This window comes from Hermetia illucens, chromosome 6 (genome assembly GCF_905115235.1).
Source record: "Hermetia illucens chromosome 6, iHerIll2.2.curated.20191125, whole genome shotgun sequence".
Classification (NCBI taxonomy): Eukaryota; Metazoa; Arthropoda; class Insecta; order Diptera; family Stratiomyidae; genus Hermetia; species Hermetia illucens.
Genome location: NC_051854.1, coordinates 21,592,642 through 21,609,366, shown reverse-complemented (window position 1 = coordinate 21,609,366; position 16,725 = coordinate 21,592,642). Strand labels below are relative to the sequence as shown.

The following is a 16,725-nucleotide window of genomic DNA, read 5'->3' as shown; positions in this document are numbered from 1 at the left end:
TTTTCTGAATTTTTCTATCCGATCAAAAGCGTCCGTTGTTATCGTGAAGGGGAGTCATTTCGCGTGCTACGATTCGACCAAAGAAATAATGCATTCTCACTAATTGCCCGCAAACGGGACCTAGCGTGATGTGAGTGCGTGAATGTCCGAACGGACTCAAGTGACTCAGTAACCAGGAGAAAAGTGTGAAGTTTTTCTCGTCTGACGGTGTGCATGCCTGGCCGCCAGCCTGCCGACGAAACTTGGTGAAAAATCATTCGAGAGTTGCGAGAAAAGATGTCCAGCGTTTGAAAAGTGACGGCGCCCGGGAAGTAGCAAGCACGGTTTCGGTTGCGAGACGGGCACGAGTGGCGTGAACCGTGTCAAGGGAATTTTTGGAAAGTTTTTTTCTGATTTCTGCTGCGGACGAGTCTGCAAGTGCTCCGCCGCGGCTCAGTGAAAGTGCTTTCACACGAGTTTCCATTGCTTACGTTTGGCAGTACGCGGGCAGGGACCGGAATGCGAATTCGCCGACCGGAAGGATTCAATATAGCCTCCCGTGACCATGCCTGATTGTTAGTAAACCCGCCCCCGCAAAACTCTGCTCGCGTTTGGGTCCTTTTGTTCCGTCGGACGTGCCTTCGAGTTCTCGCCCCTGAAATATTTATGGCTTCCGTTGTCTAGTTCGTGAGACGGCAGGGCCTCCTTGCGACTCGGCGATTTGTGCATAATTTGAGTGCGACCGTGTTATGTGGATATCGTCTTGCAACACGCAAGAATCTGTGAGAAAATAACTGTGAACGTATTCATGGACGCTGCAGCGCATTGCGAAACGGCTCCGACGCTCGACTTGCTCGCCAAAGGACACGTCGCCCCACGAATCGGCACCCCCGGCAACATGGAGCTGGACGAGCTCGAGAACATGGCGAAGAGCGACTTCTTGCCGCTGCTGCCGCTGATCAAGCAGGAGCACTTGGACAACGCGGAGACCGCGACCACCGCCAACCCTTGTGACAGCGTCGAGAAGCAGGTGAGTCCCGAACTACACGCCCTTCTGGGTCCTTTGCCGTTTTCAGTGACACTAGGTCCTCGCAGTGCTATCGGGGAAAGTTGGGACTGCGGTTCTGTAACGACCGTAAATTGTGATTCCGGCCCAAGGCTAGTCCTGCGCCAGTGAAGGTCTCGACGGTGACGTCTTGGAGCCATCAGCACAGTTGCTCCGCCGTCCCTCCCCGTTCTGCTCCACCGTGCAGGCGACATGGTTTGTCTGAACGACCATGCGGCTCGCCTCGGTGGTTTCTTGGATCATTTGCTGCCCGGCTGACTGGCTGGCCCTCGCCTGGGCACAATCTTCCAATCCTCTTGTGTGCTTCGGTCGCTCGCATTCAGTTTTTGTTGTTGCTCGCGGTCTTTTTTGCCTGTGGACAAGCACAAAGCGTCTCTCGAATCTCGGATCCGCACGATAACAATCCTCTGCTGGTCGTGGTGGATCAGATCCAAAGTTCTTGGGTCTCTTCTGGTTACGGCTTACGGTCTCGGTTCCGTGACATTGGGTTGCGGCCGCTTTTTTTCGTTTCGGTGCTTTTATTGTCTTGAGCTGGAACACGACAACATGCAGCAACGCGGAGCGACTCCACTCCACCCGCAAGACCCAGCCAATACCCACCGGTCGACTGTCGACTTGAGATACTTCTTTTTTCCGCCAGCGAACGTTCCTCAAGTTGTTGCTTTTTTGTTGGTGGTTCGCTTCGTGATTACTTTGGAGATTTCGTGTGGAGCTGCCGTGCCGTGTTGGGGCTTTGTTGTGCGCTGGGCTCAAGTATCGTCTCTCGAGGGCCCCGGGTACTTTGCCGCGAGGATTTTTAATTTAGTTTGGCTAATGGAGTGGACGTTCGAACCGTTCGATTGTGGAAAACTGGAGGGTTTGTGTTGCAAGCGAGCATTCGGACGAGATGTTGCGTGAATTTTAAGGAGGCCTCGAGTAGCCACGATGGGACAGACCATTTTTCACTTGCGTCCGTTCCTGCCAAGGAACAGCTTCAGTTGAACACGAGAGGTGGAGGGTAGAATCCAAACCCTCCGAATCGTGTCTTCCCATGCTTGGATCTCCTTCGTTGCAACGTGATGGGCTGGAGTAGTTGTTGCTGGTGTGGATGACTTGTGAGAAAGTTTCTCGGTTGCTCGACGGTTGTGTCGTGCCTTTGGAAGCTGAAATTTATTTCCCATGTTCGTTTTGTTGTTGAGAGCTGGAAACTTTAGCTTGTCACCCCTCATCCCGGCCCGCACGACATCGAGCAATTCCGTTCCAAACTCCTTTTGCCTTGGCTTCGTTCAACGCTTCCCTTTGACGTTAAGTTTGTGCTGAAGATGCAAACTCTTGAAATCGAATTCAGATTTTTCGATGGGGACGGGTCTGCTGGAGTGTCAAGAGTTCTTTTACGTAAGCTCTTGAATGGATGCCAATCAAGTAGTGGATTTGTAGCAAGAAAGGAAAATTCCATGGAATTGAAATTAGGCAAAGTAATTCGCAAGAGAATCAAGCTTAGGCTGCATGGGGACTTTGCCTCGGGGCATAGTTTCCTAGAATGTCTGAACTTCAGGGGATGATGTTACTCAAACTTTGAAGGGATTGTCACGGTAAAGTGAGTTTTCTTTGAATGTCTACAAGCAAAGTTTTGACCCACTGTTAACGGAAAGCGAGGGTATCTGGAAATCTTTCCTTGCGAGGAACATTTCAACTGTCATCAGAATTACATACGAGGTCTGATCAAAAAGTTCCAGGACTTCCTCAATAACTCTTTATTACAAATATTTACAATTGTTCTAATTTATTCCCTTCAACATGCGTTCCAGCATTTTTTCCTTGATCTCCTCTATTGTCTGAAATCGCTGTCCTTTCATTGGGTACTTGAGTTCTGTGAACAGCCAGAGGCCACACGTAGCCAGGTCAGGAGAATAGCGGGATGGGGAAGAGTTGTCATCTAGTTTTTGGCAAAAAAACTCACGAATGAGGAGTGCGTTATCGTGGTGGGAAAGACATTCGCCTATTGTCCAAATTCTAGCCTCTTCCGATGAATCTTTTGGCGTGAAGTTTTCAGGGTTTGGAGGTATCGACAAGGATTGATTACCTTATTTTGTAGGAGGACACCCTTCCAATCGAAGAAACCAATGAGCATCACTTCAATGTTTGGTTTCACCTGGGAAACGCTTTTTGGTCTTGGTGAATTTTTTGACTTCCACTGGGATAACTGCACCTTGGTTTCTACGTCTTAGCCATAAACCCAAGACTCGTCATATGTAATGATGAAGCTTCCATTAGCATTGACCATTTCCAAGAGCTTCTGACAAACCTCCAGGCGATGCGCTTTTTGACGCTTTTTGATCCTCTGTCATCAGTCGCGGAATGAACTTGGCTGCAACCTTTCTCATCCCCAATGTTTGGGTCAAAATCTCCTGACATGATCCAAATGATATGGTCATCTCTCGAACTCGTCAAACGCCGATTGGAACGCACAAGGACATTCGATTTGGCCACATGAAAGTCATCAATTGAGATTGAAGGCCTTCCTGAACGGGGTCATCTTCCGTTGAGGTTCTGCTTTTCTTGAACTATTTAAACCACTGGTGACACCGTGAACGACTCATCACTTCATCACCAAAGGCTTGCTGCAGCATTTTTAAAAGTTTCCGTGAATAATTTGCACAATTTTCCGCAAACACGTTGACCCTCCTTCGCATCATCAACGGTACAACAACCGGTATCCGGTCTAGGCCTGCTTTAATAAGGAACTCCAGACATCCCGGTTTTGCGTCGAGGTCCACCAATTCGATATCCCTAAAAGCTGTCTGACGTCCTGATCTACGCCATCGCTCCATCTTAGGCAGGGTCTTCCTCGTCTTCTTTTTCTACCATAGTTATTGCCCTTATAGACTTTCCGGGCTGGGTCATCCTCATCCATACGGATTAAGTGACCTGACCCGCCGTAACCTATTGAGCCGGATTTTATCCACAACCTGACAGTCATGATATTGCTCATAGATTTCGTCGTTATGTAGGCTACGGAATCGTTCATCCTCTTGTAGGGGGCCAACAATTCTTCGGAGGATTCTTCTCTCGAACGCGGTCAAGAGTTCTTACTAAGAACCCAAGTCTCCGAGGAATACAGGACTAGCAAGATCATTGTCTTGTACAGTAAGAGCTTTGACCCTATGGTGAGACGTTTCGAGCGAAACAGTTTTTGTAAACTGAAATAGCGGTCTCAAAGTTGTATTCTCCTATCCTAATTCGTCCTGTTTGACCAGTGCGGTTTGATGTTGTTGTTTGGTTGGTTTTTGGTGTTGACGTTGCCACCATATACTTTGTCTGGCCTTCATAGATGTGCAAGATCTCGCGCCGCCTGCTCGATCTGGATGATGGCAGTTTGTAGGTATCGGGTGGTTCTTCCCATGATGACGATATTGTCAGCATAGGCCAGTAGTTGGGTGGACTTAAAGAGGATCGTATCTCCTGCATTTACCTCAGCATCACGGATCACTTTCTCGAGGGTCAGGTTAAAGAGGACGCCTGATAGAGCATGCCCTTGTCGTAGACCGTTGTTGATGTCGAATGGTCTTGAGAGTGATCCTGCTGCTTTTATCTGGCCTCGCATATTGGTCAGGGTCAGCCTAATCAGTCTTATCAGTTTCGTCGGGATACCGAATTCTCTCATGGCCGTGTACAGTTTTACCCTGGCTATGCTATCATAGGCGGTTTTAAAGTCGATGAAGAGATGGTGCAACTCATGTTCACATTCCAATAGTTTTTCCATCGGTTGCCGCAGAGAGAAAATCTGATCTGTTGATGATTTGCCTGGAATGAAGCCTTTTTGGTATGCGCCAATGATGTTCTGGGCGTATGGGGCAATCCGACCTAGTAAGATAGCCGAGAATATCTTATAGATGTACTCAGCAACGTGATACCTCTATAATTGCTGAACTGCGTGATATTTCCCTTTTTATGTATGAGACAGATAATGCCTCTTTGCCAGTCGTCAGGCATTGATTCTTTGTCCCATATTTAATTAATTCGGCTGTAATTCCATCGGCTCCTGGCGATTTTTTAGCCGATGAATTGCACGGACTGTTTCTCCTATACTTTGTGGTGGCAGTATTTGTCCGTCGTCTTCAGTTGGCGGGACCTCCAACTTGCCGATGTTCTGGCTGTTCAGTAGTTCATCCAAGTACTCAACCCATCGCTCCAATATGCCTATTCTGTCGGATATCAGATTTCCCTCTTTGTCTTGGCAGGATAAGCATGGAGGTGTATAAGGCTTCATCCTGCTGACTTGTTGGTAAAATTTCCGCGCTTGGTGCGGTTGCTCCCTGTACTTTTCAAGTTCACAGACTTATTGGTTCTCCCAGGTGCTTAGCTCTATTTTGCATAAGTGCACTGTCACAGGTCATATGTGGAGGTGTCATCACTCTCCTCACAGAACCTGCAGACAGTACCCGTATATATCCTTTACTTTCCCAGGTGATAGTTTAGTCTGCAGTGATCAGTGAGTATTCTCACTATGATCCGTAGGCTCTTCTTGGTGAGGTTTAAACAATCTTTCAAGCGCTTGGGCTCGTATCCATTCCATTCCTGGTAATTCGCAAGAGAATTAAACCCGAGTTACATGGGGATTTTGCTTCGGGGCATAATTTCCTAGAATGCCCGAACTTCAAGTGATGATGTTACTCAAACTTTGAAGGGATTGTTATGATAGAGTGAGTTTAATTTGAATGAAAATAAACGAGGTCGAGAGAAACATATATAAGTAAAGTTTTGAGGCATTCTGGGGAGCGAGGGTATCTAGAATGGAACATGACTGTCATCAGAATTACGTATGACGGCCCAGAGTGTCACGTGCTGCTAAAATCTCTGAGGAATTTGAAGTCCAAAGAGAAATCTATAATTGATTTATTTTGTTGCTAATGCTACTCCTCAATGGCATCGAGGATGATCCTTGTATTACCTTATCCTGAGAACGTGGAGTGATTTAATGGATCATGACATCCTCTACGTTCTCAACTACGATAGTGGTTGTGATTTAAACATTTTCAGTTATTATTTTTATTAATGTTTAATTTAATTTAAATTGAATTGAGGGGGGGGGGGGGGGGGTGACATAGATTCGCACTTGCGTACTTGCGACAAGGAACACAACACTCCACCCCTAGCTGAATCCAAAGGGAGATTTCAGCGAAGAGCCACACGTGGCGGCTTCCGCAAGTCGCGTTTTCTTTCTGGACGAATAGCCTTAGTTGAGTCAAGGAGATCCGTTTGATCATGCCCCCGACGTTGAGGCTATAATAATGTCGGCCTTGCTCGAGGACTCTCAAGGGGCCCTCATAAGGCGGTTGCAGCGGCTTCCGAGGAGCGTGAGTCCCAATTAGTTCATGCGTATAGGATTGCAGATTGCTCGGCACGTAAGCCACAGTTTTCTCGCGTGGTTCGTGACAGCTTTATCTTTGACATTAAGTCCTTGAGCAGACGCAACAGATCGGCAGCATTGAGTCCCAATCTGATGTCGAGAACAGGGTCGCTGAACAGTCTCAGGTTCTCCCCGTATACCAGCTCCGCAGGACTTGCAGCAAATTCTTCGCGATTGGGTGTTCGGAGGCCAAGAAGAACGAGTGGCAGAACTTGGGATCAAGAAGGATCGTCTTAGGCCATTATAGCGGCATACAACTTCCTGTGTCACCTTTCGAGCATACCATTGTACTGGTGGTAATAAGCAGTTCTCCAATGGCGTGTAAAGCCGAGAAGTTTTCCCAATTCTGAGAAAAGGAAGGACCCACCGCCCAGCACACCAAAGCGTGGAATCCATTCTCGACGGAGGGCCTTTGCACAGGATTGTGCAGTAATGTATTTTAGAAGTATTACCTCACGCCACCGCGTGAACATATCGATGATTGTGAGGCAACTCCCGAAATCTTGCGAGTTTTGCAAAGGGCCAACGATGTCGAGATGGATTGTGTGGAAACGCTTGGTGGACCCGGAGAACACTCCCACCTCTTTCCTCACATGCTTTGTTGTTTTGCACTTCTGGCATGCGATGTTTGGCTCAAGAATTAATATCCTTGTTCATGAATGTTCAGAAATATTTTGCGGTGACTGATGGATTGTCCGAATGCCTGTGTGCAGTAGATCGTGAACGGCATGAAGTCCTTCCTTTCGGAATATATGGCATTGGTCCCTTGACTTAGGTCTCGCAGTATACAGGTATAGTGGATGTTGAGTCGAAGATGAAACTAGGTAAATATGTATTTGGAGATGGTCCTTAAGCTCTGAAGAACTGCGTCGTTCTTTTGCGCCTGCGGAAGTGAACCGGCTGATAAAGCTCAAGTGCCGAAGTTGGCGAGGGTACGCTTTGTGGAGCTTTTGTTTCAAAGCAAAAGTGAGTTGCTTATGGCCCGTGAATAATGTGAAAGGTGTGCCTTCAAGTGAATAATTGGGAGCTGCTTATAACTCACGATCGTAGGTATTGTAGTTCCGTTGAGCGGGATTGAGAAGAAGCTCAACGCCTGCCAGATTTGATTCCCTTTTTGCGAAGAGCAGCAACTATGGTGTGAGACATCGACAAATACGACTAGGGGTGCATCTTGCTGAGCAAATGCCAGCAGTATAGCTGCCATCAGCTGTTGCTTGGTGATCTCAAATGCGTGGATAGCTTCTGGGAACCACACAATCAGAGGGGAGTATTTGGTTTTCGGTCCAGATAGGAAGCAGTTAAGAATAGATTAATGGCGTGCGTCCTTGGACAAGAAAAGACAATAGGTTTTCGGAAGCGGGAAGCTCGAAATCGCTTGCACCATGACTGGGTTCGGTTGGATGCCTTCAGGGGTGATCAGGTGACTGAGAAATTTACCTGCGATTGTTGAAATTTGCACTTTTCGACGTTGATTACTAGATCGACCTCAAGGGGACGTTGAAAAATGCACCTGAGGGGTTCTAAATGTTCGAACTCAAAGGAAGACGCGACCAGAACATCAGCCAAATATTCGAAACATAAGTTTAGGTTTCGCAACACATGTTGGATGAATCTTTGAAAGGTTTGCGCCGTGTTGCACAGTCCAAAAGCATCCTAGTGAATTCGAATAGTCCAGCGCCAATTCGTTTTGTATTTGCGTGCTTGACACGCAAGTTGCTCGCTTCGCCAAAATGGCATTTGCTTCCTATTTCATCAAGGTCCATAAGGCCGCAACATTGCCCTCTTCACATCTACGTTAATCAATAGAATATCCAAGATGTCGATTAGTTTGTGTGTCATGGTAGGACTCGGAAATAGAACTCGATGTCAGCGACTGTTTGTCCGCTCATTTTGGCTAACTCATAGTGACAAAGAAACACGGCTTTGCCAAATGCCTCTAATCTGCTCGAGTTCACTAACTTTGTAATCCACCTCTCTCCCAGATCACGTGTAACATGGCTTCCCTCTTACTGTTTCAACAGAGGCAGAGAAGGTAGTTCCTGTTGCGTTTTTTTTATGACTACACATCCTGTTCGAGCTATTCTGGGCCATTCATTGCTTTTATCAACAACCTTCTCCTACTTACCTGTCCCTGTTTGTTCTATTTCTATAGCTTTAAGTGGTTTTCCGCTATATCGTCGCCTATGGACTCTTCTTTCAATTAAACCTAAACACTTTGTTTCGTTGGTGCTGTGAAAATGGCGAAGCGCTAAACGTCAGAAAGTGTCATTCTACGTGTTACTCCTCAATCCTCACCCACTTCCCTTCCCTATTCTGTTGATGGATATTCTTTATCAAATCAGAACTACACTCAAGACCTCGGAGTCACGTTTGACTATGAGCTCTGCTTCAATCCCCCTCGGTCTGGAGGTCATCAATCGGGCTTTATACTACCCTCCTTCTCTGATTTTGACTTTATCCATCCTAATCTTCCTAATCCTCATTCTTTTCAACTCTAATTAGATTTATCCTCGAATACTGCTCCGAGGATGCTAGAACGTTGCCTTCGACACTGAAGTCAGCCAATATGGCGCGCGACGAACCGTTCTGGTCCCAGCTCTTGCCTTTGCTTCTGCTTGGCCTCCGTACAGTCGTCCGCGAAGAGTATGCTGTCAGCCCTGGTAGACGGGGAAAGCAGCATCAGTTTAATAATTGAGTACTTGTAAATGGGCTCATGTTCTCAATTATATCAAGAGTTTTCTCCAAGTATTGGGTAAATTCCCTTCTGGGCTTATTTTGTTTCGTGAAAGCAGCAACAACATGTTGTGTTTCGTGGTATAGGCCCTGTTATAACTGATAATGATGAAATTGAACAGGCGGTGATTTTTTAATCCCCAATTCTTGCAGGAAATAGCTCATGATTTATAAAAGAAAGCGAGGAGAATATAGCTGGAAATAAACAGCATATTAATCCTTAGATGTAGAAGAAAATTAAGTAATCTTTCGAACTTATTGTTTCTATTGGGCGCTATTTCCATTGCCTGTTAATAGCCCTAAATTGTAACTGTTATAAATATCCAAATATAGCAAAATATGAATAAGGGTCGATAATACGATTCTTCAAACTAATCGAAATTACATTCAAATTATGGACAGATACCGTCTTCGCAGTTTACATAGTCCTATCGCTGTCTCTAATTGTCATTTGAATTTTGAGATTTGCGCACTCAGACTGATTTTCACTACAAAAATCCCCAATAATTCCAAATCTCCGGTTGCGTCAAATCGTACGTGTTTTTCCCAAGATTCGTATGAATAGCACCCATTTTTGGCAAGAATGCTTTTACTGGATTTTCCTAATTTTTAAATAATTGTTTATTGACATTTATTAGATTACAGTTGATTATTTTCCATTCTTACTTATAATCGGATGCAGTATTACTTTGCAGGATAGACAATCATCTTATCGAGATACCAAAATTAAAAATCTTCTATAAGCTTATGGGTCTAAGGAAAAAAGGCATGGAAGCTAGGAGTATTGTGGTGGGTATAAGAAGTGGAAAACCTCTGAAAAATGGAGGACTGTTTTGAAAAATATTAAGTATAATCACGCTTCAACGAAAGCTTAAGGATTTCCCAACAGAGAAAAGGGAAAATGTTTTGAGTAGGTCATTTAGGAAATTAGATGATAAATATTCATTAGTTTTTGGCTAAGACCATAGCGTGCAACTTCGCCACGAGGATTTTAACGTTTAATTATCGAGGTGATTCTCGCACTGGCAATTTGTACATCTGTAACAGCGATCGTAAGTTTATCCACGTTATATGCGGTTGGTTCAATGAGTACCTTTGTTAGAAATAAAGACAGCATTTAAAAAAAAATATTTTTCAACATAGTCCCTTTTGGAAGGATACACTTCTCCCAACGTTCCTGCCATATTTTTAGCATTTAAAAAGAAATATTTTTCAACATAGTCCCCTTTTGGAAGCATACACTTCTCCCAAAGTTCCTGCCATTTTTTTAACACCTCCAAAAAATAGGATTTTTCGAACTCTCCAAAATACGTCTCTGACCCCGCGATGGCTTCCTCGTTTGAGCACTTTTTTTTTCCTGGGAGCCATTTTTCCATGTTAGGGAAGTTGCAGGAAGCCACATCGGGTGAATAGGGGGGCTGCGTCAACAATTCACAATGCAATTCACGCAGTTTGGAGGCGACAACCCCGGATGAATGTGCTGGGGCGTTATCGTGGTGAAGTAGCAACTTCTTTTTCGTCAAATGCGGATGTATCTCCTATAATTTTTTGTCGAAGTGGTCCAATAATTCACTGTAGTATTGTCCAGAGATCGTTCTTCCTTTTTCTAAAAAATCCATGAGGATGACAACGTTCGCATCCCAAAAAATCGTTGCCATGACCTTTCCGGCCGATGGGACGATCTTCGCCTCCTTTGGAGTAGATTCGCCTGGAGAAATCCATTGTTTTGATTGTTGCTTAGTTTCTAGTGTATAATGATGATTTCAGGTTTCATCAACGGTGAAAACTCGACGCAACAACTCCTTCGGATCTCGCTTAAATTGCTCCGTAGCTTCGAAGTTAACAGCCGCATCCGCTTGTTGTCCACCGTGAGCAATCACGGTACCCATCTGGCCGACAATAGTTTCATCGCTAACTTATCATGTAAAATATTAATTGCCGTTCCGGTCGATACACCTAACGCTCCTGCTACTTCGTGCACTTTCGTTCGTCGATCAGCAAAAATCATGTCATGGAATTTTTGGCGCCCTGGACGCGCTCCATCAAAAATGGATGTTCGCCTAAGTTTAAATTCTTTGAACCAATATCTAACTGTGGTCATAGATGGCAAAGTGTCCCCATAAACAGCATCCAGATTTGCTTTTATCTCCTTGCATTTTTTCCCATTCAAAAACTAAAAGCGAATTACGGAATGAGACTGCTCTTTTTCCATCTTAACGAAAATCACGAAACAATTTTTACTCGAATGGCTGCCAAATCCAAACTAACCTATCAATTAGTCTGAAATTTGTTTTGCCATCGTTTGATAGATCGCAGCACATGGTGATAATACCAACTTCCCTCTGTCGCCAAACACATGCGGGTTGTGGTTTAAAAATTTACTTAAGACATTATCTAACTTGTCGTAAAAGGAGACTGAAAGGGGTAGCAGCCTGCAAATTCCGAAATTTCATTGCTGTCGAAACGAATAAGGACTGACTTTACACTTATAACCTTTGCTTATCGAAAACGGTTATTGATTGGTTTCTGGAGTGTGCGCATGCTCCTTGACAATTGTATCGAGGGCCCCTCGATTTTCCCACCTTAAGCAAGAATCCTAGCATGTTAATCTAGATATTCTGGTCTTAATTGAAGTGAGATGGTGGGACTTTGGAGAGCACTCCTCTCCCTCTTTCGGCAATATGTTATTGTACTTTGAAGAGTCAAGTAGTAGCATTGGCGAATCCGATGTCGGACTGTTGCTGATGGCTACAGCAAGGTAACCTGCCTTGACCTGGGAGCCGATTCCCAATGTATGAAGTTCCGTTATCATGGAAAATTACGATAGGTTTAACGTAGTGTAGACCGTGTCAAAATGGATTCTACTTCTGCGTTGTGAGGAAAAGAGGAGCTGCCGCAAACAGTATGTATTTCGCCGCCGTATATCTCATCACGAAAGAGCTTGTAAGTAGCCGGAAACGTTTCGATGGTCCTGTGGATGTTAACTGTAGGCAGTTGGAAAGGTGTACCTTTGATGCTTCGGGTTACGATGTTGATGCCTGGCAACAAAATGTATATGACCTCCGTGAATGGGTCTTTGTGTCCACGAGTCCCCACGTACTCGAGGAGGGTGATCAGACCCGAGTCTACAAGGAACTCATCTGAAGTGGCTCTGCCACGAAACCTCACCGGAGGTTATCTGGTACCATGCGAACCGGGATGGCCCTCTGAGAGCATATGCTCCAGGAGAATTCCTGGAGGATGTGTTCTCGGCCCGGCTATTTGCGGTTGGCCCCCTAGTGGGAGTTTCATGGTGGTTGTGGTTATGCCTACATCGCGGACAGAGTTCCTTGGAGCTCAAGCGTGGAGTTGCGCTGTACAACTCGGGCGCCGTACCCCTTAGTTGCGGCAGAGGTGTTAGATAGGCCTCGCATCCACTGGTATGAATGCTGAGCCTGCACTCAGTATAAACCAGGACCGCTGTGCTTGCATGGCGGGGCTCTGATTGTGTTCACAAAATCAATCCGCGTCCGAAGAGGACCGTGGGATTAAGCCTTCATGGCAGGTACTCACATTAAACCTCCAGGACTTTCGTGTGTCCACGAGTCGATCTTCTGCTGGATTCATGTTACATTCAACATGGGATCCCATTCTTTGCTCTTCGAGTTCAAAGGGGACAATTTATTGCTTGCCAAGAATGTAACCTGTGGAGGATTGTTTCTAAGATTTAAAAAAATTAATTGGTGTGGTACTAACTAACTACACTTATTTGGAACTCTCGGCTGCTTCTATGAAGCTTCCCCAGAGGTTTTTTTGGGAGTAGGGTAGGTGAATGCGTTTACGCATAGATTGTTGGGACTCCCGCAACAGCCCGCTGTCTGACTACCAAATAAATACCTCCCTGTCATCAGAGAACTAACCTGGAACCGTTTGAAACGTTACTTCGGGCTAGCCCTCCCGCTCTCCCGGTTTTGGGTGCCTTCAAGTCAGGGAATTTCTTTCACCAACAGGAGGGGAGGAAGAGAGTTGTCAGTTCAGGGAACCCCTTACCGTCCGATCCCTCCGCCGGTCGAGTTCACTCTTCTTCGCAATAAGAAGAGCCCGAACATAATGCGCAATACGATTACAGCTGCCAGCGCTCTTCAGCATCTCTCTGACAATGTTTGGAGAGAGCTCCCCTGTGTCTGCATAAAGCTGCTGACGAAAGTCGTTCCACCTCTCGCAAGAGAAAAAGGTGTGTTCAGCGTCGTCCGCCATTTCATTGCAGAACACACAATCAGGAGATCACGCCTTCCCAATCCTGTGTAGGTAAAACTGAAAACCTCCATGCCCACTTATAAGTTGGGTAAGGAAGTAATCAATCTCACCGTGCCTTCGGTCTAATTTGTTGATGAGCCGCGCAGTCCATCTGCCCCTTGGGTTATTTTGCCAAGAAAGTTGTCACTCGGTGCGTTGACGTTCTTCACAGGCAATCACCTCTCTTAAGTTCGCGGTTACGGCGGTAGATAGCTTTGCGCCTCTTGGCAAAGAGCGCAACGGGGATCACCATCCCAGTCGGTTCGGAGACGGTGCGATAAACAGACGCCACTCGCAAAGCTCCCCTCAATATCCGCAAGAGGTAGCTTGGCACATGAAATGACTTTTCTAGTGTGCCTAGCATATCTGTCCATCTTACGGAATTGAAGGCATTTCTGACATCAGTGAGGAGGAGCACTATCCGTCGAGACCAGCGGCTATGTGCCTCGGCTTGATAAACCGCATCTGCAACCTCCATAATAGCTCCCAGTTCTTAACCCGAACTGCCTTGGGGATAAGTCCCAGGCAGCGCGGATGGCTTCAGTGAGCCTACTCGTGATGAGCTTCTCGAGCACTTTTCCGACCGTGTCAAGCATACACAGCGGTCAGTATGTTGACGGGAGCTTCGAATCTCCTTTACCCTAACTGAGTGGCGCGAGTCTGGCCACTTTCCAGCGACAAGGAAAAATGCCCTCCTTCAAGCAAGCGTTGTACGCTTCATAAAGCAATTCTGGCCGTTGGCGGTGCACCAGTTTGTAAATTTCTGCCGGGATGCCATCAGGGTCTGGTGCCCTCTTGTTTTTCATAGTGAGAACCGCTTCTTCGAGCTCTCTCACTGTGAAAAGGGGGCAATCCTCGACGCTTTCCGCGCTATTTACATCAACCCGTGCGTGAACAATGCCCACACAATGCGGTCCATCTGGTCGGTACTTAGTATGCAGGGCCTCCGCCGAGCCCCAATTCTCCAAGTGATAAGCTTATAGCCAAGTCCCCACGGGTCCTCATTCACCTCGTTAATAAGGTTCTGCCAGCCGCCAGCTCTGTTTTTTTTTTATAGCGCTGCGGAGTCTCCTTTTTGCTGATCTATACTGTGCCTTTAAGGCACATGCCTCCTCGGTGGCGTGCAAACCTTGTGCGAAACGGCGGAGCTTATGACACTCCCTCCGTAGGTTGGCAATTTCTGCCGTCCACCAGTACATAGAAGGGTTGTCGCATCTATTCCTACTACTATGCATATAACAAAACCCTACTTTTATAGATATTTTATCTTGAGGTCGATTGAACTAGTTTTGACTTCTTGACAATTATAGTGAATCTATTTTACACAGTGACAAGCCCAGTGGTGGTGGTTTCGCGTATCTCATTTCAATGGCCTATTATAGAGATATGATTTAAGATATATTTTTTGGATGCTTTTCTAATTGTTTGTCACAAAATTTTGTTCAGTTCCTCTCATCCCTTACCCATGGCTTCGCGATCGTCACTTTTGAGTTTACTGAATAATCCCCACAGATACATCGGATCGTGTTTCTCAAATTTCAATTAATTCTGAAAGATATACCCAGCCGAACCCTGTTATGATTTGAGGGTTCTTACCAACGCTACATAGACGAACATTCTTGTAATGTTATTTAACTTGCAGCTATTTTTTCATTTTGGGATTGATGGAACTTCGGTCAGATTCGGGTTTGTTCTTTAGTTTAAATTGGTGCCTCAATCATTTCGAGGAAATTCGTTTGCTTTGGGAAGGTTTTTATTGCCTTTGAACTTCCCTCAGGTCAATCTCAGGTAAAAAAACGTGATATTATAGTTAAACGCGTTGTCTGAGAAATCTGCAATCTCACGACAAACTAAATAAGATTCATTAACCATATTTGAATGCAATTATGAATGCCGAAGATTTAAAGCCCAAGTATTGAAAGTATCTCACCCAAAAAATGCAATGATAAGAAATTGAAGTCTGAATGGTAGCTGTAAAAGCGGAGGGTTTTAATAATGGAACTTGAAGCATATGTTGAAATGGTATTGGATCATGACCTCCTTAAAATATCCTAAATTGAGGGAAAAGTTAAATTTTCTCTGTACGCTGAATAGATAAAAAGTATAAATTACTGAACCATGAGACGCGCTACGATACAGTTAATGCATGCATTTTACTTGAAAATAATTACCAAAAAAATGTTGCAAATTTGTATACCATATATTCAACGGAGGCATATTATCAGTGAATTAATTTTGTTGCCATTAAATTAAATGCATACAAAAAAGTATATGAGAGAAGCCGTAAAATGTCGTATGTATTTTAGTCGGGAATAGAGTGAAGCGCTCTCAGAATGGCAATATTACTATAACTGTTTGCTTTTGATTTTTGTTTCTGTTGCCGCCGTTGAATTTTCTGCCTAATTCGTTATTCCTTCAGATACTTTGTGACCTCCAGGTGAAAGCAAGAATGGAACCAAATGAAATGTCCTGATCGCTGATCTCAACTTGACGGAGGCTTTGTCTTAGCTGCTGAAATTTAAAAAAAAGTCGAGTACAAACTGTAACATCCAATTCAATATAAAATCCATTTAATAAAGACCACTGTCAAATTTTTCAAACCAGGGATTTCGGGAAATAATCTCCCATATTCCCATATGATTCCATAAATTTCGGCCTCTGCTAGGCGTTTTACTACTAATATCATCCGAAGTTACTTTTTGCAACACTTCTAGGAAGGCGTATCGTCAAATTCACCACAATAAAAGACATCGGACAGAACCTTGTGAAACGACGCAAGCTGTCAGGAGTATTTTCGGTCCATCGTCTGGGTCGTAGTGCAGTTTTCTTCCTGGGAAAAATCATTTTCTAGCTTTGAGGTAGTTTTTCCAAATGCTCCTCAATTTCTGGATTTCACTAGAAATTGCGATTTCCTTTTCGGAAGGTGTTACATCGAGCCAAAAAAGCATCACATACACGCTACAATTTTTCCACGATTTGTAAAAATATTTTCTTGGGAGCTTCTCGATAATGGTGCCTTATCCAGGAGTACCTCTACAATTGCGTTGTTAAATCTGTCAGTTGCTCACCTCATCATAATGTGCTGACATGCCACTGTAGGTGTCCTTGACTCTCGTATCGTTGACGAAGGTGAGACCTACCTACACTTTCTGGAAAGAAGAGTTAAGATCCGTCTCTTGTATTGGTTTCTTTGCTATCCCATTCTTTCCATGCATTGCAGTCACCGGATTATAGCTTGCATCGCATGATAATTTCTCCAGCAATCACGTGAATCCTTAGACTC

The 16,725-nt window shown here is 45.0% G+C and overlaps 1 protein-coding gene across 3 annotated transcripts in view; it reads left to right on the top strand.

The window, feature by feature from the left end:
- Position 1: 1 nt before the first annotated feature.
- The window catches only part of LOC119659929 (E3 ubiquitin-protein ligase TRIM33), an 83,375-nt gene continuing 66,651 nt past the window's right edge, over positions 2 to 16,725 (top strand). For all 3 annotated transcript variants that reach the window (XM_038068267.1, XM_038068266.1, XM_038068265.1), the window contains exon 1: positions 2 to 1,009. In XM_038068267.1, coding sequence (XP_037924195.1) covers positions 788 to 1,009 — 222 coding nt within the window. In that variant the 5' untranslated portion in view covers positions 2 to 787. The remainder of the gene's footprint in view (positions 1,010 to 16,725) is intronic.